This window comes from Eubalaena glacialis, chromosome 3, assembly GCF_028564815.1.
Source record: "Eubalaena glacialis isolate mEubGla1 chromosome 3, mEubGla1.1.hap2.+ XY, whole genome shotgun sequence".
NCBI lineage: Eukaryota > Metazoa > Chordata > Mammalia > Artiodactyla > Balaenidae > Eubalaena > Eubalaena glacialis.
Window position 1 is genome coordinate 179339540 of NC_083718.1, and position 24268 is coordinate 179363807.

The following is a 24268-nucleotide window of genomic DNA, read 5'->3' on the forward strand; positions in this document are numbered from 1 at the left end:
CCTTTGTGGTCCAGCAATACCGAATTACTTGCAGTTGTCCCAAGCATCATGCTGATCCCTCTGTCTTAATTTACCTCTTTGAAAGAATCCCCATTCACACTTGAGGGCACCTCCTCCAGGAAGCCTTCTTTGACCTTTCCTAGACTGGGCTAGATGCCCCTTCTCTGTCTCCCCTTCTAAACAGTCAGTTCTGTAAGGACAGGGATTGTGATTTTTAAACCTTAGATCCCCTAGCACCCAGCATGGGGCCTGCTGGATCTCCAGCCCTCCCAAGGGGGTGGAGAGAGGAAGAGGCTGGGCTATCTTTCAAACTCGCAATCACATGACTCACTCCACCTTCCCACGGGTGAGCCAGAGGAGAGGTCAGAAGGAAACAACAGGAAGGTCAAATAGCTCATTCCCAGCCCCCAACAGAATCAACTGCTGTGTTTGCTCTCTAGAATTTACACTACATTATTGCTAAATGAACCTCCTTTCTACAAGCTTCTTTCTTTTATTCTTTCTGGGTTTTTTAAAATTAAAAAGTCTTTTAAATAAAAGTAATATGCATCCTTGGTTTAAAAAAACACTAACAGTATATAGAGATGGGCTCATCATGAAAAGCAAACGGTCTCCTGTTCCAACTCCCTCTAAACCCAGAGGCATGCTATTTTACTCCTTTGGCTATTTCTTCTATGATTTCCTTCAGTTCTCTACTATCTCCTGATTTGGCAGACTGAGCTATTTAAGGCACAAAGTTGACCATGTCACCCCACCCCACCCCGTCTGAAACTGATAGCTGCCCTTTGGAATAAGGTCAACTCCTTAACAGGGCCAACCAGGCCTACTTCTTCTGGTCCTCCTGCCACCCTTACCCACTTTTCTGTTTTCTTTTTTTTCCCTGTCTATGTGCATTTTCAATTTTTACATCTTTAGAGTGACACACACCCCCCGTCCCCCGTATCCATGGCTTTGTGGAATCCCCTCCCCTTGACTGTGGGCTGGATTTTAGTGACTTCTTCTAAGGAATAGAATTTGGCAAAAGTGATGGGATGTCACCTTCATGGTTAGGTTACCAAAAGACTCTGGCATCTGTCTTGCTCCCTCTTTTGCTCTCTTGCTTGCTTCTTCTGAGGGAAGCCAGCTGTTGTGTTGTAAACTGCCCTGTAGAGAGGTCCACGTGACAAGGAACTAAATGGTAACAGCAACAGCCCCTAGGAATCCTGCCAACAACCACACCTGTGAGCTCTGAAGTGGATCCTTCCCCAGTCGAGCCTTTGGATGAGCCTGCAGCCCCAGCTGACACCTTAACTACAGCCTTGTATGAAACCTTGAGATGACCTAGATTAGCCCAGAGTCCTGACCTGCAGGAACTGTGTGATAATAAATTTTTGTTGTCTCAGGCTGCTAAATTTTTGCATAATTTGTTACACAGCAATAGGTAACTAACACAATCGTTATGCCATTTTTTTTTTCCTGTTCAGTCATAGAACAGGAAACAGGTTTTTAATTTCCCCTCCCTTAACTTCCCCTTCCCATACCCCCTCAAAAACTATTAACAGACTAGGTGTTCCTTCCACGCCTGTTTCTGTGCTCATATGATTGTATAAAAAATACTGTGTGTGTGAGACTTATTAGGCCATTCCATTATTTATTCTTCAACAGCATTTTCTGGCTTCATTTCTGACACAGGCACCCAAAGTACCCCTGGCATCCGTCAATCACAGTTGTGCCCTTCTCCCTCCCAAAAGGAAATCCTAAAGAATCCTGTAGTTTACATAAGCAATTAGCAGCAGCTGGCAAGAGCCACAGAAATATACATGCTTCTATTGGAATATGTCCATGGGAATCTGGGACTCAGCTTTAGAGTCCTAAAAAACACAGACAGCCCTGAACAATAGAGCACGTGCTGCTCTGAAATCACAGCCCTCAGAACAGCAGGACTGCAAAATGAAAGTGCTTTTATTTTAAACAAACATCCCAGCTTCTCTGCAGCCAAATGAGTGTCATTCTTCCAAGGGGACATTGTTCAAATCATTTCTGGAATCCTTCTTTGCAAATTGCCTTCCCCAGTCTGTTTCCATGAAGTATAAGAACACTGGGCTTCGTCCTCCAGACAGTCCTCATTCTTTGACCCTCCCCAAACCCCATTCCCTAACGGGCTGACCCTTCTTGTGCCCTGGCTGAAATATCCCCTCCTCAGGGCTGCTCTGCCCATTCTCAGGCAAGCTCCACTCCTCCTGCGACCTGCCCCTGGAGCACTTTCTTCCCCTGGGGTGACCCTTGTCATGAAGTACTAGAATCACTTAGATGTCATTTGCCACAGGTAGACAGAACCCTGTGAGGGCAGGGATTTTATCTGTCTTATTTACTATTGTATCCCCAGGGTCAGGTCCCAGCCCTGCAACACAGTAGGCACTCAATAAACAATTGTTAAATGAATGTAAGAGCCTGTTTGCAAAAATCAAATCCATCATCAAAGGACCCAAATTTGTCACCCTTAATAAAAGGAACAGGTGGCATGTATCAAGAGTTTGCTGAGGACCCAGCACTGGGCTCTCAATAGGGCATTATTTCCTTTGATCCACTCGACAATGCTGTATGCTGGGAACTGTCATCCCTGATTTACAGATGAGGAAATTGAGACTCAGAGCAATGAAATCGCTCGCCCAAAGCCACACAGTTTGGAGGCTGTTCAACTCTGAAGTTCAAACTTTTAACCATTGTGCTATACCATTTTTTTCTTGTTAAATAGAAAAAAAATGTTTTGGAAATTTAAAAAATACAGACATGTACAAAGGAAAAAACCCACTAATCTAGATCCCCATCAAGCAGAAGTTTAACTGATGTTGACATCTTGGCCTATTTTCTTTCACCTTCCTTTCTTCTTTCTCTTTCTCCACTCCTCCTTATTGAGAACATTCAGAAGACTGTGCTGGAGGCCGCAGCAGCCGCTTCTAAAGAAAGGCAGGGTGGAGTTTTGCATCACGCAGCAATGTTGGAAATACTTTCCTGTATTTCCTGGTTACTGCTCCCAGGATGGCAGCAGGTAGGTCTGGGTGTGTAATGGAAAAGCCAGTCTACCGGACAGTAACCCCTGCAGATGCTCTGATCTCAGTAGAAAGGACTCCCAGGGAAGGGGTGAATTACCTGTCCACTTCCTGTGCCCCCAGCAACTTGCTTGCCTGGGAAAGAGGAAATCTACACCCTATTCGTACCCCAGCCACCAAAGCTCACCCCAAGGCCAACTCCTCCAGAGAGGACCCCCAGAGCTGTCAGCCCCCTTTACAGGGCCAGCCTAGCTCCTTCCCGTATTCAGTCCTCACCTCCCTAATCGTACCAACAGACAGTCCCCTCCCTGACCCTCCTCACTCCCCAGAAGGCAGCATGCCCCCCGCAACCTTGCCTACCCTGCACTTGGTACCCGCCTGGACCACAGTGTGTATTTCTGTGCATTAGTCCTGTTTACACCTCTCTCTCCCTGTCAGGGTGCAAGTTCCTCAAGGGCAGAGACTGTTTCTTATACATCTTTCTCTCTGCAGTATTTGGCATATAAAAGAGACTCAGTAAATAAAGGCAGCCAGACGTCAGCTGTGGGAGAATGGAAAAAACACTCAGAGTCAGACAGACCTGGTTCAAATTCCAGATCTGCCACATCACAGCGCGTGGCAAAGAGCAGGCACTGTTTCTAGACCACAGTGGGAGTTACAGGACCTGGATTCTGGTTTGAATTTTGCTGCAGTCCTAAAGCAAGTTACTCAACCAGGGCCCTCATCTGTAAGAAGGGGGAGATAGCTACTTCGCCAAGTTGTCAAGTACTTTAAATACAAAATAATCCACGCAAAAGTACTTGACACAGAGTAGGTCCTCATAGAGACATTTGCTGTGCTGTCTAGACAAACTCACGCCTCCCCCTTTATAGTTGGGGGTGACAGCACCCAGTGCCCCGGTCTAACTGAGCCCAGAAGGACTCTAGAAATGGCCGTTGGCAGTAAGATCCAGCCCAGCGGCCTCCCATCTGGAGAAGGCAGGGGCAAGAAGCCTGAAAACTCAGCTCTCCACACCAGCTACACAGGTCCAAGGTGCCCGTTTCCTCTCCCGGAAGAAAGAATCCAGGTCTTTCTATAAAGACAAATCACCCTGCCCCTCCTAAGAGCTACAGCAAGGATGGAGACAGAGCAAAACGTGCTCTCCCGAATCAGTATGTTCTGTAATGTTTAGAATTAGAAAAGTCGCTCAGAGCAGGATAGACCCTTAGATAGGATAGAACCAAGCAGGATAGAACCTTAGATAGGACAGAACCAAGCAGGATAGCACAGACTTGGCTGGAATTTGAAAGAGGGCCCACAGGAAGGAAGAGAGGGACGGGGTGCTCTGAGTCCTAGGGAGGACAAGGAGGGTTGCAAGGAGGGGCTGTGGCCCAGGCTGGAGTGAAACCCTGTATCACTTCAGTAGAAACCCCAGTGCTTGAGTGTAATTTGGAAAAGTCATCTCTGCCCAGCGCCTGTGGGGTTGGGGACCACTAGGGAGGCGTCCCCAGGTCTGTGAGTCCGTCTTCATGAAATTCTCTGGGTGGCTGTCCACTTAAGCACGTGTGGGAACCCAGGGTCTCCCAGGTGGTGGGTGTTCCCCATCCCTCACTGGATCTTCTGCAGGTCCTCGGGCCCAAAGGAGGCAGGCAGCAGCTCCTGGACTGTCCTGACAACGTACGTGCCATCTGGCTTGGTCATGTAGACAGCCCAGTCAGTGCCGAACTGGAAAAGAGACAAAGCCAGTGTGAGGGAAGCAGTGTGGCCAAAGGGTGAGGGCTGAGGGCTGACCTGGGTTTGAATCTGGCTCTACCTCTTACTGTCTAACATGCCTCTCTGTACCTCAGTTTTCTCACCTGTAAAATGGGAATGACAATAATCATACCTGGTGCATAGAGCTTGAGGGAGGAGCCCATGAAAGATGGCACGTTAAGCAGTTAGCACAGTGCTTGCACATTGCTAATGGGCAATCAATGCTCCATTCTCTGATTAAGCACTCACCCAGGGCTTTACAAGAACCATATCTAACCCCTGGGGCCAGATCCCCTCCTGCTGTGACAAAGAACAACTAATATCTGCTTCCCTTAGAGCCTCTCGGTAAGTCCTGACAACCAGGAGAGGTGGCATGCCTGCCTCATCACACACCTGACATTGAACATGTAGGATTTCGCCATCTACCCTTTGAGGGAGGGGGATATTATCCCCATCTTACTGATGAGGAAACTGAGGTTTTGCAGGGTAACGTCAGGAAAGCAGAGTTTTAGCCCAAATCTGTGTCCCCATCTTTCTCTTACATAACAGGAGCTACCACTTGCTGGCTGTGTGATGTGGGGCAAATGATTAAACTCTTTGGGTGTCTGTGTGTGCCTTGATCTGTGAAGTGGTTTTAGAGACAAAAGACTTATTAGGCAGGAAGATAGGTGTCCTAGGTGAAGAGTTAAATCAGCTGTGGTGTAATGGAGAGAGTCCTGGAGTTGGAGTCAACAGCCTGAGGCTCTGCCTGGCCAGTGCTGAGTCCTGGAGGTGCCTGCACGCAGTGCCTGGCACGTAGTAAATACTCCATCAATGGAAGCCATTCCTACTGATGACTTGCGTTTCCTAGTGACCGCTCAGCTTTGCCGCCTGCTGTTCTCGCTTCAGTCTGAATCACCAAGTTATTACCAGGCACAATCCGTCTCTGGCTTTTTATTTTATTTTACTTTATTATTATCTTTTTAAAATTTAATTTTATTTATTTTTTATACAGCAGGTTCTTATTAGTTATCCATTTTATAGATATTAGTGTATACATGTCAATCCCAATCTCCCAATTCATCCCCCACCCCACCCCACCCCCCCGCCACTTTCCCCCCTTGGTGTCCATACGTTTGTTCTCTACATCTGTGTCTATTTCTGCCCTGCAAACCGGTTCATCTGTACCATTTTTCTAGGTTCCACATATATGCGTTAATATACGATATTTGTTTTTCTGACTTACTTCACTCTATGACAGTCTCTAGATCCATCCGTGTCTCTACAAATGATCCAATTTCGTTCCTTTTTCTGGCTTTTTAAAATTAATGTTTTAAGGATGGAAATTTTTCTGCTTGGCGGGCTCTGCCTGAGGGTACGGGTGAGAGTCGAGTGGAGGCGAGTTTAAGTGCCAGGCCCCTGGCCCCCAAGCTTCAGCTCTTATTATTTACATTTTGGTTTCAGTTTTGCCTCTCCCTCCTTCAGCTTTTCCATTCCCCTTCTCTCATCTGCCAGCATCTAATCTGTTTGGAGAAAACAGCAATGAGCAATTAGACTGAGGCAGGGCCTCGGGAGTCAGGGAGTTGGCATTCTGATGTGCTTTCCTTATGTGGCCTTGGACATGCCATGGTGCTGGGCAGACATTCGTGCCCCTCTAAGGGGAGATGAAGTGCCTATTGTGAATTCAGTGCCTTCGTGGTGGCATTTTTCATCTGGATTTGGGACATGAGTTCTGCTAATTGTGCCTGATTTGCAGTCCTGGCAAGAAGCAGAAGGAAGACGGAGATGTTTGCATGTTCGAGAGATGCTTTGAAACCCCCAAGGCACAAAAGCAAAACTGAAGCAAGCCCCACTTCCCCCCATTTCAGACAGCTCCCAGAGCAGAAGCCCCCATGGAGCAAGCAGGTCCTATTCTGCAAAGCATCATTATGTCTCCACTGGGGCCGAAAATAATTTGTTCCATTTATAGGACCGTAAAGGCAGGGAGGCATCCGGGGGGAGCATGGGCTTTGCAGTCAGCCTGAACTGCCGTGAATGCCAGCTCGCCACTGACCGGCTGCGTGTCCTTCAGCAGGTCATTTCACTTCTCTGAGAAATGGGGATAATGACCCATACTTCCCTCCAGGTGTGGGGTGGGGATTAAATGAGACGCTGTATTTACAGGGGCCAGTGACGTCATATCAGAGCCCAAGGGCCTGAGGATTCTTTAAACTGGTGGCTTTAGCCTCTGGGGACTCTGGAGGACACAGGCCCCTTTGCGAGTCCACCAAAGCCACGGACATCCCCCCTCCCCCAATGTACGTTTATACATCAAAAACTTCACTGAGCCCAGATTCAGAAGCCATGACCAAATCCACCCCTTTGTTTTTAGGATTGAAGAAACTGAAGTCTTCCACCAACAAGATCTTTGTAAAAAGTACATCAGATCCTTTAAGTCCCTTCTTAAAAACATCCAGTGAATTCCCTTTATTCTTTTCTTCCCCCAACTTTTGTTTTAATGTCGTAAAATCATTTTAACCATTTTTAAGTGTACGATTCAGTTCTCTTTATTCTTGGAATAAAACATACCCTCCATTCATGGCCTACTGCATGGTCTGGCCCCTGCCCACCCCTCTGACTTCACCTCCTATCACCAGCCCCCCCAACCCCTGCCCCCGTGTTCTAGCCTCTTTGTCCTTCATACGACTCATCCAACTCACCAAGTATATGGGCGTTAAACTTGCTGCTTCCTCTGTCTGGAAATCTCTAGACCTCGGTCTGCCTCATCTTTTCTCATTATTTATATCTCTGCTCAAATGCCGTCTTCCGAGAGAGGCCCTTCCTGGCCATCTAAAGCAGGGGGTTGGCAAACTTTTTTCCATAAAGGGCCAGGTAGTCAAAGTTTAGGCCTTGCGGGCCGTAAGGTCCAGGTTGTAACTCCTCATCTCTCACGTGGTAGGACCAAAGCAGCCAGAGACAACGTGTGAGTGAGTGGGCGTGCCTACGTGCCAATAAAACTTTATTTACAATAACAAGCAGCAGTCAGGATTTGCCCCTGGGCTGTTGTTTGCTGACCTCTGACACTGATCTAGAGTCAGCTGCCCCTTCTGTCACTCTCGACTCCTTTTTTCTGCATTCTTTTCTCTGTAGCCCTCATCCCTCCCAGAAACTCTACTGTTGATTTATTTTCCTCCTAGTTCGTCTGTCTCCTGCACTAGACTATAAAGTCTGTGAGTGCAGCGCCTGGCCTGTCTTTTCACTGCTGTCTCCCCAGAGCAAGGTCAATGCCCAGCACAGAGCAGACACTCAGTAAGTATTTGTTGAATGAAAGAATAATTTCCAGTGATTCATGCAAGCTTGGGAAGGCCTTAGGAGTCAGCCAACCCAGCAAACAGGACAGTTGCTGTGTCTCCTCGCTGGCAGCTTGGCTCAGCTCCCAAGGCCTGGGGAAGAGTAGGGAGGCATCCGTTCCAGAAAGAAAGGGAAGCTGCTTACCTCTCTCATGACCTGCCGGCAGGCCCCACATGGGGAGATAAAATCATCTTGCAAGTTACTGCGGAAACAGAGAATCAAACACGGATCAGTCTCTTCGGAGGCCAGAGGACAATTGCTAAAATTCAGGCCCCAAGTCCTGCCCGCCTGCAGATTAAGTCAAATCCCACCAGGCAGTTCCTGGTTCACAGGTGTGCTGCGTCCTAGAGGCTGAGAAGAAGCGCACAGAGCTTTCCGCACTTGCAAGAGACAAGGCCATGTGCAGGACCATTCCTTTCATCAGTGAGTTCAGTAAACGTTTAGTGAGCACTTACTCTCACCAACGCCCCAGGGACACAAAGGTTAAGGAGAATTTGTCTCTGGCCTTCAGGAGATTGCTCAGCCCAGTGGGTGACATAGAAAACTAGATGAGTTATCATTTCAAACAAAATGCAGTAAGAATGCATGGTAACTAGGAGACCCTCCCTGACTAGGGAGGGAGAGAGAATATTTTATGGTGTAGGTGGCATTTGGCCCGGTCCTTGGAGGAAGTGTAGAGTTCATATGTCACCATTAGTGAGCACCTGCTCTGCCCCAAGCTCCTTACCAGGCACTTGATAGACATTATTTCATTTAATTCTCAGTATGACCTGAGTGTCAGAATGACCATTTTACCTTCAAGAACATATATTCAACTTTGTTATAAAGCAGAAACTAACACGCCATTGTAAAGCAATTATACTCCAATAAAGATGTTAAAAAAAAAAAAAAGAACATATATTCAGTGAGATGAAGTAACAGAGTGCTATTCTGAAGCTCTGGGGTTTTCTGTGTTGCAGGCAAGGGATGTAGTATGTGCAAAGGCCCTGAGACATATGTGAGTCAATGAGAAAACTGGGCTCCCTGCATTGGAGAAAGTCAGAGAAGAGAAGCTTACAGCCCAGGGGTTGTCTCTGAGAGTGAAGGCACCTGAAGGCAGTCCTCCAGCCCTGAGCAGGACAAAGGATGGTGTTTAAAGAAAGAGTAAACTGTAAGAGCCTCCAAGCCTGATGAAGCACCAGACGTTAAGCCAGTGGCCACCATCATCCTTGCTCTTCTGAGACCCACAGCTCTGTGATACCTCTGGACGATTACAGGATTTAAAATTTGGTTCTTGATCAGTTCTTCCTTTTGCTAACTACGTGTGACTTTGACCAAGTCATTTTAACCCATGCAAGGGTCATTTCTTTGCCTAAAAAATGTGGGGAATAATGTCATCCACTTTGTAGGAATGCTTAGAAGATAAAATGAGATCAGGTGTGCAAAGGCCTTGGTAAACTTTAGAATGCTATACACACATTGTTATCACCTCTGCTAATCACTGGCACTCTTCCTTCACATATATAAGCTCTGTCATAATTTTAGTACCTTGTCATACACAGTTTTATTACATACTGTGTGCTTTATGTACTATTGTATAATTAATTTACCTTATTGTGTATTACCAATAATTATCATATTGTTTAATAGGTGCCTAGAATGTGCCAGGCATCCTCCGAAGTACTTTATAGTCATTATCGCATGTTAATCGACAAACATTTATTTACTGAGCACCTACTATGTGCCAGACACTGTCAGTGCTGGGGATACAGCAGTGAACAAACCAGGTAAAATTCACTGTTCTCAGGAGTTTTTGACTAGTGAGATTAGCCAGATAACCAACCAACCAATCAACCAACCAGTCAACCATGATCGAGTGGAGACAGAGACAGATGCTATGCATTGAATAAAGCAGCTGAGGGAAGAGAGAGTGGAGGGGTGCTATTTTATTTAATCCTCATGACAACTCCCTTTTACATGTGGAGGTCCAGTCAAAGAAAGCTTCTGCTCATGGAAAGGTGGGTCCTCTCTGAACATACTCTCAGCTTCAGAGTGATCCCATGGGAACGTGAGAGGGTGGGGACCCCTGCCCAGGAGGCACCCTGAGCCAAATTAACCCATCTGGTTACCAGGTGACCGATGTTGCAGCCAGAGCCTCTCTTAAGCTCTTTGGAGGCTGGACTCTGTTATTTTTTATTTCATTGCACACATGTTGGCTCAGAGTTTGCTCTGTAATAGGCAAGCATGGGAGGGAGCAACAAAGACCAATCAGAGAATCCCTGACTGCAGGGACCTTGCCATCTGGAAGGGAGATAAAATCTGCGTGCCAATGTCATAACTACAGGCAGACTGTGGTTAGGGTCACGGGAGAGGTGTTCTAAGTGAAATTCAGCCTCCCTTCCATGGCCTAGAAGGCCCTGTATGATCTGGCCCCTACCAAGCTCACCACTTCCTTTCCCAGTCTTGTGACATGCATGGCTAACTGCCCAAGGGACAGCCCCTTGGAGAGGGTGACCTGCATTGGGGTTTTCAAGGTGGGGTATGAACATGCATTCCACTGGAATGTTGGATTTGGTCTCAGGTTCAACCACCAAAAGTCACAAGATGGTACATCCTGGCAGCAGAGCTCTGAGAACTGGGAGACAGCCCGATAATAATGGCTTACACTTACATTGCACTTCTCTGGGCCAGGCACTGTGCTAAGGGCCATATGTGTATTAACTCATTTAACCCCTTATAACCTTATAAGACAGGAACTATGTAGGTACCCTTACCATCTACATGTTAAAAGTCATGAAAGGTGAAGTGACCTGCCCAAGGTCACAGAGCTGGTAACCAGGATTTGAACCCAGGATCTGTCTACTCTGCCTTTGGTAGTTCTGCAGCTTGCAGAAGTAATAATGATAATGTTAAAACAATAGTTTTAATTTATTGCATACCCCGAGTCCTCCCAACAGCCCAACGGGTAGGCATTACTCTCCTCCACTTTACAGAAGAGCTGGGCTCAGATTGTTGAAGCAATGTGCCCAAGGTCAGTAGTGCAGCAGGATTTGAAACCAGGTCTCACTAGCCCGGGAGCCTGGGCTCTTAAGCATTACTCAACATTCCAGCCAAGAGAAAGAATGAAAAGCTTGGGAGAAGAAGCATCTCAGAAGGTCCTGGGTGCACGGGGACCTTTTCTCCTCCTTTTCCCTTTCTCCCTCTCCGCTGCCCTTTGCCTCTTCCACCTTGTGCCGGGTGTTGACAGTTTCCTGTGGTTTGTGCTGACCTTAGTCACACACTGAGGCCAGTTTATCAGACTTGACAGGCTGGAAACCTATCGACTTTGATGATGACAGCTGGGACCCCAGTGGGGCAAGCTTATCTCCCTGTCAGCAAAATCCCACCTGAGCTGTGCACTTTCCACTTTACAGATCTCGAGGGGGCTCTCTGAGACTGTTCACACTCAACAGTGTTAACAAGGGAGCTGGCACCTCCCATTCACCCTCTAAATCCACACTCTCAATTTAACAAATCATTAGTGCAGTAATGACTGCTTTTCTGGCTCGGGAATGCTGGCGCAGGCTGAGTACCCGGAGAGGAGCAGTTGGGTGCTGGAAAAATGTGGTTTTTGTGTAAACAAGGACATTTGCTAATCATCACTAGCAAAACCCAGTCATGTTTTTTAAGAGTAGATAATGACCAAGAGAAAAAGCCTTTCATCTGGAACATTCTAAACAGAGCAGGGCCACCTTGCCATTATCCTTTTGTTGACTTTGGCCTCCTTTTCCCCAGAATATCATTATTTTCTTGGATCAGCTTTGAAATTGAGTTACCCCCACCCCTGTTTTATAAAGTGTAATTCACATCCTGATCTCTGTTCGTCCGCACAAAATGTTCCCAGGGCGGCCTCATTTATTCCTCCCAAAGCTGGAGGGAATCCAGGACAGACCTTGGTCACAGGGAGAGCTCTCGGAAGCTGAGGCCCTTCTCCAGAAGTGCATCCTTGGCTTCCGTTACTCAGGGAAGAAAACCTTCAATAATGTAGACCACCTTGGGGGCCAGACAGAGGCCAAATTTAGGATCTTATAAAAGAAATGGGGGGACTTCCCTGGTGTCACAGTGGTTGAGACTCCACTCTCCCAATGAAGGGGGCCTGGGTTCGATCCCTGGTCAGGGAACTAGATCCCACATGCATGCCACAACTAAGAGTTCGCACGCCGCAACTAAGGAGCCCACCTGCCGCAACTAAGATCCGGCTCAACCAAATAAAAATAAATAAATAAATAAATACTAAAAAAAAAAAAAAAAAAAAGAAATGGGGGCTGGTTTCTGTAACACAGACGCCATAGGCCTTGCTCTCAGCCCCTACATTTCTGCCAGAAAGGTCCTACATCTCCACCACAATGAAGAGATCATTCACACCTAGTCCATGACCCATGCACCCGGATGTCCCTAAAGACCAACACTTGGTCAGCCTTGCAGTCTCTTTCTGGGTGGATTCAAAATTTCCCAAGTTATTTTCCCTGCACCGTTATCTTGCTACGAGAACTCTCTCTCATAGACAATGCAACGGTACACACAGAAGCAATTCGTCATTAAATCAGAAGCGTAATGGGGTCCAAATTAATAAAAGAACCCATTCACATGCTTTGAATCCTGAGGACACTGAGTCTGGGTCCAGGGCCAGTAAGAAGTCAACGAATTCCCTTTGAGGGCACACACGTGGGAACTTGGATAATTATGCCTGCGGCCTGTAGAGAGAGTTAACAAGTGCTCTTGTTCAGCCAGAACCTGGGCTGGAATCTGATCAGTTTAGACCGTAGCCTGGGTTTGCCTGGGTGTCACCCCACCAGCTTGTCCTTTTATCCTGGTTCTTGCACCTAGAGGTGATTGATGCCAAGTGAAGGAGCTGGCACAGTGAAGGATGGATCTCAGTATCAGCTCAAGAAGAGCAGGGAAGAAGGTTTCCTTTCCTGGCACAGCATGGCACAGTGCAATGAGCCCTGGAGTCAGACTCTAGATATGTATCTGTCCCGGCTTCTCCACTAATTCCTAGGAAAGTTGCCCATCGTCTCTTGGTCACAGTTTCTTCAACTGTAAAATGGGTATAGTGGCCAGGCAAGTCTATACTAGGTGATTTTTAGGTCCCTCTAGCTTTAAGTTTCTATGCTGCCTTTCTATTGTATCTTATAGGGATTCTGTTGTGTTTTACGCTATTATTAGAACAAGAGCGCGCCTGCCTTTGTCTTAGAGTTGTCTTGCTTGTTTACCTGCTCTTCAGGCTCACCAAGGGCAGAGTCCGTTTCTTATTTATCTTCTACCCTCAGCACTCAGCCCAGCCCTAGAGTGCCCCACACCATAGGAAGCGCAGTATAAACACATGTTAGATGAATGAATGGATGAGTAACTGGTGTGTGGTGGATGTTGGCTGAATAGGTGAATGAATATTGCTGTGAGCAGCCTTTCCCACTCACCTGGAGATAGCAATTGCCCTGAACTCTTTGTACCCTTCTGAGATGGCCTTCTGGATGGCAGTTCGTTCAGCACAGACGCCCAGTGGGTAGCAGGCGTTTTCTATGTTGCACCCTGAGAAGAGAAGAGAGCCCAGTGCTATTTGCAGCAGAGCCACTTCCTGTGGCATGTGTAGAGGAAGAGGATTGCCCCATTCCAGTGCCGGAAGGGACCCGCTACTAGGAACAAGGTGGGGGCAAGGAGAGGGCAACCTGACCAGAACTGGGAGACTCCGTGACCCACTGGCGCAGTGGTTCTTCCTAAGAATCTCCCACTCTCATCACGTATCTGATGCCTGCATTTCGAAGCACAGCCTGGAAGCAGGGGCAGCATCACAGGACAGATTAGCTCAGCCTCATCTCCCCAGCAGAGCTCAGCTCAGGGCCAAGGGAGATGCCAAGGTTTAAGAAGGTGAGCAGAGCCCCCCACCCTGGGTCTCAGAGACAGAAGCCACAGGGTGGGGTGTGGTGGTGATCCTGATTCAAAGATTGCACCTGAGTAAAAAAATATATATATATTTTAAAATAATTTTTGGCCATGCAGCGTGGCGCGGCATGTGGGATCGTAATTCCCCGACCAGGGATTGAACTTGTGGCCCCTGCAGTGGAAGTGCGGAGTCTTAACCACTGGACCGCCAGGGAAGTCTCCAAAGTTTTTGGTGTGGATACCAGCTGTCAGAGTTCAACCAGGGTTCTCTGTGAGTTGTATTGCAAAACAAAACTGTCAAAACCAACAGACTAACAAACAAAAGCTCTCAAGCTTTGCAAAAGGTGTTTGTGATTGCACAAAGGGATTCCACCCCAGGGGCTCCTCTGGAGTGTTCCTGGGGACAATGGGCAAGGGCTGCTCCCAGGAGACAAAGCACTGGCATAGCCAGACTGGCTGACTAACAGACTCTGCATTTTCAGGGAGGTGAGACCATGAACCAATGGGCACAGGAGCGGGGCTTTCCCCTGACCATCAGGGTGTCATATTCAGTATGTCACTCTTCATAGCTTGCCCTTCTCCCTGAGGCAGGATATTCATTGTTCCCCAGTATTCATTTTCTCCTTCTTCCTTTAAGTAATACAAGTGATTCCCGTTCCCATATGGCTGATCACATGGCCACTCAGAGACTATATTTCCCAGCCTCCCTTGCAGCAGAGTATGGCCATGTGACTAAGTTTTGGCTAATGGGATGTGGCCCCAAATGAGGTAGGAAACGTCTGGATCACATCTTTTGTAAAGAGACTGCTTGCCCTTTACTTCCTTTCTTTTCCCCTCCATAGGCTGGGTTGGGGTGGGACAGCTTTGACCACGTGCTTTATGTTCATAGGGATGGAGGAGTAACAGCTCAGAAGGAACCTGGGACCCTGGTCAACTCCTGGAGGAGAGTTGAGTTGCCTACTTGCCCTGGACCAGCTGCCTACTCTGAATCATTATGTGAGAGAAAAAGAGAATTCTGTCAGGTATGAGTCATTGTATTTTGGGATCTTTTTGTTACAGTAATTTAACCTGTATCTAACTAAAACAGAAATTTGTGCTAAAAATAAGATGTAGCTTTGACCAAAAAAAAAAAAGAAAATCAAAAATATGTGGCCTTGGCTTAGCAGTTGGGCAATGTGAAAGAAAACACAGATGTGGCAAGATGGAAAGCTGATGGCCCTTGCTACTCTGTGGCAGATTATTTGGTAAAACCCCACCCTGCAATAACCTGGAAGGCAAACCGTGGTACATACCCTTAGGACTTTTCTACCTAGCAATGTGAGTCAGCCCTGTGGCAAAGATCTGATTAAGGCTGTCATTTCCACCCAGTCATTGTTTCGGGTGCCTCAAGGTAGCCACCATTAAAATGAGGCAGCAGGGCTGGGCTGGGCAGGGAAGCCAGTTAGTAAAAAAAAGGGAGTTGGCGGGCTTAAGAACTATTGCACAGAAAGGATTCTTTGGGTGTGCTACTCCTGTATGAAAGTGGAAGCAAACAGACCAGAAGGTTTCTAAGTTTTTGATAGATTTGGATAGCCAGAGAAACCAAAAGTCTGGCCTACAAAAGCCTGTGATTGTTCAATTCCTAAAGAAATCTGGGGCCCCCAAGACTCCACCATCAGAAGTAAGTTGAGAGAGCCGTGTGCCCCCAAGGAGAGCATTCTCTCCGACACCCACTTCAGAGGTATGGCTGAGGAGGATAATGGTCAAGGAGGAAGCTGCCAGAGGGCAAAGCCAGGGGCCCCAGTGGGCAGTGGACAAGGGGGTGACCCCCAGGGCAGAAAGGGGAGGCAAGGTGTACCCCGGGGCAGGGAGTTTTCACACTTCTTGCCCAGCAGGTCTGATAACTGCAGGGACTGGTGGCCAGCAGGTGTTCTGTTCTCCTAATGGGAGATTTGATGACTGTTAGCCTTTCCTGCTCCACGCACGCTGTATATGGCCAGAGTGGGATTAGCAAGGCCACACCCGACCTGAGAAGGGGGACTGTGCCCCACCAAGGGATCCTGCTCTTAGAGCGGATGCAGTGACTGGGTGGACTTTGGGTTGTCACCCTCAGAAAGGTCATAAGTGGGTCCTACGTGTGGGAAGAAAGATGTACAGATACTTACAGGCCACAGGGGGTCTCGTGGCAAAGACTAATTGTTCCCAGTGTTCACACGTTCAATAGAATCCATTGGAGTTTAGTTGGGCACATGCCTACCCAGCTGGACACGATGTTTCCCAGCCTCCCTAGAAGCTTGGGGTAGTCCTATAGGGTTAGCCAATGGGATGTGAGTGGAAGTGTTGGGTGAAACCTGACCCACACTGGGCCAATCAGAGTTGAGCACCTGACTCACACTAGGCCAATCAGAGTTCTCCTCTGTGAGGGACCATCAGTCCCTCTCTAACACCGGGAGTTGGGCCTGGGCCCAACTAGTTTCCCTTCTTTATGGAGAAGACCAATAGGAGGCAATGAAATGGACACTCAGACGAGAGATGGAGGGAAAAGAGTCTGGCCTCCTGATGCCAGTTGCCCTTGAAGCCCAGAAACACTCCAGCTCTGCCACCATTTAGTTATAGGAACGAATGCACCCTCCTTTTGCCTAAAATAGTTTAAAAAATAGTATTCCTATCATTTGCAACCCTACAGAAATCAGTTAATACAGTTGGGATACAGGACAGGGAGCCATCAGGGAGCTGCAACCATGAAAGGCGTGGTTGATATTTATCGACTGCCTACTTTGGCAAAGCATTTGTTCATATTCACATGTGAGTTACTGTAGCCTGGCTAAGTGGCCCCTAAATGCTCAGGCTCTCTGCTAGGTCAGTGAAAGTTAAATGAATAAATGAATGAGTCTTTCTTGCTCCCTACCTAGTCTCCCCAGCCAGGTTCCTGATGCCTGCTGGAAATGACTTCCTTTAAACATACCCTTGCCTGCTCATACCTGCCTGCCCCTCCCACCTTTGCTGACCTGTGACCTTGCTGCATTTGACCTCTGCCTCTCCCAGAAGCAGAAGAGTTGCTCCCCACTCCACTTCCCGTCTAGCAACCCTCCCACCCCTGCCTCACCCCTGACTCAGGGACACTTTTCCCATTAGACGTGATTCACATAAATCTTGGGTTTTGCTGATGTGACGTTAAAGCAAACTGCCAGACTGCAAAGGGCCCGGACTCTCAGGATGATTGCCTGTGTCTGCTTTTGAAGTTCACAATGACCTCATATAGAGAACTCTTCCTTTACTGTGTGTAAAAACTTCAACGGGCCAGTTAAGGAGAGGGAGAGTTTGTTCTAGAAGGGAGTGCACTCACATACCCTACTGTTCAAATAGACTTTTGTAGAAAGATCCGGTAGGTTTTGTTCTGCCCTGGGACCCTTTGCCCTCCTGGCTCTGAGAATTTGGGAAAGGGACTGAACCTCCTTGAGGCTCAGCATCCTCATTTGTAAAATAAAGATGACAGCACCTTCCTCGCAGGCCTCTAGTGAGAATGAGTTGAGATCGCGTGTGTAAAGCAATGAGCACAAAGCCTGGCACAGTAAGTGTTCGGCAGCTGGAGCTGCTGTTCTTAATTGCATGCAAGTCAAGGCTTTGGTGGTGGTAGGCCTGTATGACTGAGCTTCTGTTCCTTCCAGACAAGGTGTCACAGTGGCCCTGTCTCTGTCCTTCAGGCAACTTTGAAATTCTTTCCATGACTACGAGGCCCTCGTAATCTGGTGCCAACCTGCCTACCTCCTGGACCTCAACTCCTTTTGCTTTCCAGGTGTTCCCCAAGTATATACCTGCCACAGGGCCTTTGCACTGGCTGTTCTAACTGCCTGGAACTCTCTTCCCCCTATAAGCACATGGCTCACTCTACCCAGGTCATCTCCTCAGAGAAGCCTTCCCTGATCACTCTATCTAAAATTGTTTCCTCCCCCCTCACCTCCCACCCTCTTAATCCATTTATCCTGCTTTAACACTTCACACTTTCCTGAAATGAATGTCTTTAATATCTAATTCCCCCATTATCCCCCCAAGTAGAAATTCCTGAGGGCAGGGACTTTGTCTATATGGTACATCGCTGTATGTCCAGGGCCTAAAACAGTGAGGCCAGTGAGGCTCTCAGTTACTTATTATCGAAAGAGTGGAATTTCCCACTTTAGTGCTAAATCTCTGAGCTGCAAAGGAATAACTGTATGTGGGGCCTCTAGCAAGTTCAAGTGTAATTTCCGAGTCTTGTTTCTAAAAAAAAAAAAAAAAAAGAGGAGGAGGAAGGGAGGAAGGAAACCCATAAACTGTTGATCCTGAAAGGCCAGACAATTTTGTTTTGCTTCCCTAAAGCCCAGAGCACAAAACGTCTTCTATACAGGCAAACCAACTCCATTCCCTGTGTTCCCGTCACTGACTCTGAAACACACAGGAGAGACAGGCTGGGATGGCACCAAGTTAGAAATCCATAATTATAAGATTGGACCAGAAATAACACTATGATGATAGTGCTATTATCCCTCATTGCTTTCTTTTAATCTTTCTTTTATTGCTCTCCTTTTATCTGCCAGGCACTCGTGGAACACTTTATCTGCATTCTGTTGTCAATCTTTTTAACAACTCTGTAAGGCAGATCCTATTCTAACCCCATTTTACAGAGGGTAAATCTGGGGTGGGGGTCAGGGAGTCAACTCACATCCTGGCACGACAGATACAAAGAAGTGTCTTTCTCTGTGGCATTTCAGTGAGGCCGTGTTCTGAGGAGGTTTGTTGCTTAAGGCAGGGCTGGAGTCCGATGTCATCGAGACATCAGCCAGGAAAGGTTCACAAGGAGGTGACTGGGACCCAGTCCCTCAGAGAAGAGAGCACTGCTGGAGAGCGTGTCCCCCTCTCTGCGTCCGCTCTGCCTTCGAGGGATCTTAAGATTCGAGCAGGGGTTCATCACACTCAAGCAAGCGGGCCTTGGCATCTTCTGGAGGGCTTCTTAAAGATTTCTCAGCTCCACCCCTGGAGTTCCTGCTTTAGTAGTTCTGGGTTGGAGCCCGTTAACTGGCACTTCTAACAAGTTCCCAGGAGGTGCTGAGGCTGTGGGTCTGGGACCACACGTGAGAATCCCTGGACTAGAGAACTGTCACGTTCGCGTGCTTGAAGAAATACTTCACTCTCTCCATGTTCCTGCCTCTGCTGCAAATGCAATGCACAGTTTCACGAATGGATTCTATTCCAACTCAGCTATAGAGTCGAGGGATTTTAGTGAAGCTCATCTTTGTAATAAGCTGCTTTCGAGTGACAGTGCAGAGGACCAGTGGACGAAGCTGGGGTGGGGGGCACAGCGGGAGCGAGGCGTGGAGGGTGGGCAGGGCTGTAAGGAGAGGACGCTGGTTAGGGAAGCCTGCTTTGACTCACCTAGAAGTGCTATGGGTGGGGCTGGGAGCCTGCGTTGGGTCAAACGCTATGAGCTCCAAAGGGTGGTCCTGGGGGAGAAAGGGAGCCCAGGGAGGGAATCAAGGGCTGGTTGGGGGAAGACAGATGAAGGATTAGGTTTAAAGGTTAAGCCAAGACAAGCCGAATTCAGCAATTAACCAGGATATCCTTAAACGTTTTTTTTGTTTGTTTTTTAATATGGTTTTTTTCCTCCCAAATTAATAGCACGTGATCCAGAAAAGTGCTCCCCCTGCCTCCCCGCCAAATGGCAAAGAAACATATGGAGTGCTGCAATCCCTCTGAGGAAAGGGGGAGACAGACCACCACCCCAAGAGCATGAGCTGTAGAAGAGAAACTCCCCCATCCCTTGGGTGATGCCTGCAGGGTGGTCCTCCATGAATCTCCTCCACCCCCTCCCACCCGGCAATCCACCATCACGTGGGGGGCCCCGGGCTGACTTCGTCCCCCCCATCCCCCTTGTATCCCATCTTAACTCTTCTCTCTGTGTCCTCACTGCCCCTTCCCCCAGCATCTCTTTCTTCCCCGGTGAGCTCCTCCTCTCTCTGTCGCTCTCCCCACAGCAGTGACAGAAGGTAATTTTTGTAGTTATTAACTACCATCTTGGTGGCCCAGCTGCGAGGGGCACAAGGCCCTGGCCGGGGTCAGGGGTAATAGAGGAAATAAGATCATTATTATGAGATTGTGACGGCAAAGCTCTCAGACTTGCTTTTGAATTGGACAGGACACCAGCTGCCTCTGAGGGTGCAAACTCCACGGAGGCTGGTCTTTTGTTCAGCTGGAGACAGTCACAGAACTGGGCAGACTTGTCCCACTATGAGTTGTAAACTCAGTGTCTAAGTTCAGCTGTGCCCTCTCTGCCTCCTAATCGTCTCTAATTCACCCCCTGATGCCCTATCAGGTTTCCTCTGGTTGTTCAAGGTCCCTCCTCTCCAAGCCCTGCCTCACTGCCATCTACCCTCCCTTTCCTTCTAAGTAAGGAGATCCAGGGATTCTGGTAAATGCCCTCCATCTGTCCCCCCTCCTCAGCACAACTCTCTCTGCCCCCTTCTGTGTATCCACATATCCTCATGCAGCGAGGGGCAGCAGAAAGAGCAAGGAATTTGGAAGCAGATAAAACTGATCCTCAGCTATCTCATTTGTAAAATGTGCGTTTGCCTCTTGGTTTGGTCTGCTTGGCACCTCCGCAGTCCTTCTTGTGGTAATAGACCCACCCACCCTGCACTGAGAAGGAATATGTGTGTGAATCAGCTGGCCCCATCACGCTACCCCATCACGACAACAGTGATTGGCCCAGGGATGTGCATGTGATTGGAGATGGACCAATCAGAGCCCTTCCCTGGAATTTTTCCATCTCTGAGCTAGTGGGGAAGAGATCTTTCCTCTCTGCTTTTAAGGCTGTAAGAATGTAAACTAGGGATGCCTGCACTCATGTTCCCTGATGCCTGGAGAAAGCCCATCTTTAGGATAAGAGAAAGAAACCAGCATCCAGAAGGCTAAAGAAGAGCATGGTGGCATTTGAGTTCCTGCATCCAGCTGTCCCTGAGGCAAGATCTACCCTTGACCATTGTGGTTCTGTTTGGTTTCTGGCATTTGCAACTCAAAGTGCTCTGACTAATGCATGTGACACTCATTGTCTCCTCTCATGTGGTGGCTGTGAGATTACAAAAGATCTTTCATAGAAGTGCTTAGAGAATGCTTAATCCATTGTAGTTATTAATATGGCTGTTGGTCCCTGCCCACCATGTCCCCAGCACAATCCAGCTCTGTCTCATCCTTTCCCTGGGCTCAGTGGCTGGAAATCCTAGAACCATGTTCCTTTCCTTTATTCTAATACTGCCCACCCTAGACCCAGTCCATTAGTCCTGTACAATCCCTCTCAGATCTTTCCTTCTTCATCCCACCTGCCACTGTCCTAGGCCAAACCACTCATTCACGCATTCAACGAACCTTAACTATAGGCCAGGCAACAGGCTGTCAGTGAGTAAGACAGACGTTGTCCCCCTGACACTCTTTCCTCTGTCCCAGTCTTCCTTGACTACCTGTCAGACTCATTGTCCTCAAACCCCACGTTCCTGTTACTCTTCCTGGCTCCCTACTTGCTACCTCATCAGATCTCAGTGTCTCTACCTGGCCTTCAGAAGTGCTCCACAAACTGCCTCCAAATCATCATCATCATCCCTTTAATAGTAGAAGCAGCCGCCATTTGTGATATTCTTATTTTGGTCCAGAAACTGTGCTAAGCACTTTAGTTCCTTTAAAGGCATTAGCTCATTTAAAGCCTCACAACCGGGGGTGAAATTCAACATCTTTAATGACTAATGCAGCACAGGCACCAACAATCAGGGAGGACCGCCAGACCAGAAACACCAGCTTTGTTCACAGTCATCCTGAAAGGCCGGTATTGTGATATTCGGTTTACAGATGTGTAAGCTGAGACTCAGGAGGGTGAAGGGTCTTGCCCAGGGTCACACAGCTGAGAAACAGCAATGCCAGGATGCAAACCCAGGAGCCTTTAACTCCTCCAGGGCCTGTACCCCATCCCATAAGAACTCCATAAATGCTCACCGCATGACCCTTTTTCCGGTGACATCAGGTCCTTCTCTGCCCTTTAAATAGGCCACACCTCTGCTCACTTCATCCATTCTCTCCTACAATCATTGGTTGAGGCTCCCACTTTGAGCCATGGCCTGTGCAAGAGGAGGGGACCTCCGTGGGGGCAGGGACTGTCATTTCTGCTCACAGTGGTATCTCCAGCACCTGGTACATTACCTAGCACATAATCGGTGCTTGGCAAATATTTGTTGAATGAATAACTCAATGCAAGGATGGGGAGGGCCCCTCTCTGTACACCATCTGGAGGGGACATGGAAGCGCTGGAAGGAATCAATGGCTGATTGCATGTTCAAGGCCCTGAGACACGGGGCAGTGTGGATTGCAACGTTGTTTGAGGTGGTGGTTAATATTTAATGCTCATCTGAGCCCCCGGGCCAGCACTGAGTTTCCACATGACACTCAGAGATTCTTTATTCCCCACAGGAAAGCAAACTTGGGAGTCAGGGGAACTCTGGGTTCCCATCTCAGCTTGTGATCTTGGGCATTTAACCTCTCGGAGCCTTAGTTTCCTTCTCTGCAAAGGGCCGATATAATAACTGCCTTGCAAGACTGGAAAGGTTAGATGGATAACGTGAGTCATGGTCCTTTCACATGGTAGCACACACTCAAGGTCACCTCTCCCGCTCAAAGATGTTTAAGACGCAGGTAACTCGTGAAACCAGAAAGAACCACAAAAGACAAGAGATAAGATGAACATCAAGGACAGCCCAGAGGAGCCACTATAGAGGGGGAGGTGTGGCTCCCAGCCAGACTGGCAGCTGAGCAGTGGTGGAGGCGAGAGGCTCACACCTGGCCCGGGGCTGCTAGGGGTGTGGGTGGGGTTACCAATGAGAGGCACACAAGCGAGCCTCCGGTCCTTTAGCTGCTGCCCAAGCGGAAGGGGGACTCCTGGCAGCAGGGCTGGGGCTTCCCATCTATCACTCTGGGCCAATTCTCATCTGCCCTAGGGGCAGGGCGGTGGTGGGAATGGGAGGGGGGAGGGGCACGGCTTCCCTGCCACCTCCACGCCCTGTTCCCCACTGTCCTAAAAGAGGAGGTCCCTAAGCTTGGCAAAAACAATTCTGAATTTTTGTTCAAGTGAGCTTTTCTATAAAAACAGCAAACCAAAGAAAAGGAACTTAGGAACAGATTAGTGCCAACTCAGATTCCTGTCCCTCCCTCCCCAGGCTGGCACTCAGTGCTAGTTACCCAAACCCTGACTGCCTTCTTTCCCTTAAGACCCTCTGTAAGGCCCACACCCCACTAAGGAGTGACCCCCGGATTCCTCGATTTCACCCCTAGCCATCCCCCTGGATGGTAGGTGACAGGAGGAAAGCAGGGTTTGAGGGACCCTAGCACTGGTCACAGCAACCTGTGTGACCTTGAGCAAGTCATGTCACCTCCGGACCTCAGTTTCTTCATTGAAAAATGGGCATAACACCTGGCTCAGTGCGTGGGCGGTGAGGACTTGCCTTGTAGCAGTGGAAGCCTTTGTAGGGTGCCAGACATAGAGGAGGGCTCAGAAAGTGTTAACCTTCTCCCTCCCAGCTCAGGGACTGCCGATGCTCTGCGTCCATGGCATCCCTTTCCTGCTTCCCCTTCCCACTTCCTTCCCCATCTCTCCGCAGCTTCCCGGTCCTCCAAGAATGGAAAGCCACTGGATTTGAGCAGAATATTCATCCTCACTGCTGGGACAGCAAGCAGGGCAGGGGTGAGTGGCAGAGTTACAGGAGCGGCCCAGGCAAGAGGGGAGAGAGTGCCCTCCTTCCGCCCTTCCTTCTTGTCCTCCCCTGGCCTCCCACCCAGGCTGCCACGGAGGGGGACCCCAAGGCGCCGCCCTTACCCGAGAAGATCCTCCCGTCCCCGGTGAGGAGGGCGGCCCCCACGGGGAAGCGACTGTAGGGGCAGTAGGCGGACTTCTTGGCCTCCCGGCAGGAAAGCAGCAGCCGCTGGACGTGCTCGGGCTCCAGGGCGGGGCTGGGACTCTTCTGGGCCATGTCGGTCCCCTGAGGCCCGCGGAGGAGCGGAAGGGGAGCTCCCAGCCAGTGTGGGCTGGGCCCCACCGCGACAGCAGCTCCTCCCCCGGGGTGTGTCCCTGCCGAGAGTCTCCCAGGTGCATGCCTCTGGGGATGCTGGGCGGGGCCAGGTGAGGGAGAGGAGCCCCCCTTGGTTTGGGGACAGAGGGTGTGGTGTGTGTCCCAGTGTGGAAGGATGCCACTGTGTCCACGTGTGCTTCACACTCTCCCTTGGGGACTACTCCCACTGCTGACACACTGATGGGT

General features: G+C 48.8%; 1 protein-coding gene across 2 annotated transcripts; it reads right to left on the minus strand.

The window, feature by feature from the left end:
* Positions 1-1610: 1610 nt before the first annotated feature.
* CDA (cytidine deaminase) lies at positions 1611-24061 on the minus strand. 2 transcript variants are annotated; one of them, XR_009700410.1, is made up of 5 exons: positions 23830-24061; positions 13505-13616; positions 8214-8271; positions 5986-6262; positions 4644-4733 (listed from the first exon to the last, which is right to left on the minus strand). XR_009700410.1 is itself a non-coding variant. In XM_061184818.1 (4 exons), exons 1-4 carry the CDS (start codon positions 23981-23983, stop codon positions 4617-4619), a joined length of 441 nt encoding a protein of 146 aa, XP_061040801.1. In that variant the 5' UTR covers positions 23984-24061; the 3' UTR covers positions 1611-4616. The 2 variants fall into 2 exon arrangements, 1 of the variants encoding a protein (XP_061040801.1); XM_061184818.1 differs by lacking the exon at positions 5986-6262 and having other exon boundaries at positions 1611-4733.
* Between the last annotated feature and the right edge of the window lie 207 nt (positions 24062-24268).

Bases quoted from the DNA above. Each gene is read 5' to 3' on its own strand.
- CDA (XM_061184818.1), bottom strand. From the start codon at position 23,983: ATGGCCCAGAAGAGTCCCAGCCCCGCCCTGGAGCCCGAGCACGTCCAG. The intron at 8,272-13,504 runs GTGAGTGGGAAA...CTGTTTCCGCAG, and splicing joins AGGGCAATTGCTATCTCCAG to TAACTTGCAAGATGATTTTA. The intron at 4,734-8,213 runs GTAAGCAGCTTC...TCTCTTTTCCAG, and splicing joins GCCGGCAGGTCATGAGAGAG to TTCGGCACTGACTGGGCTGT.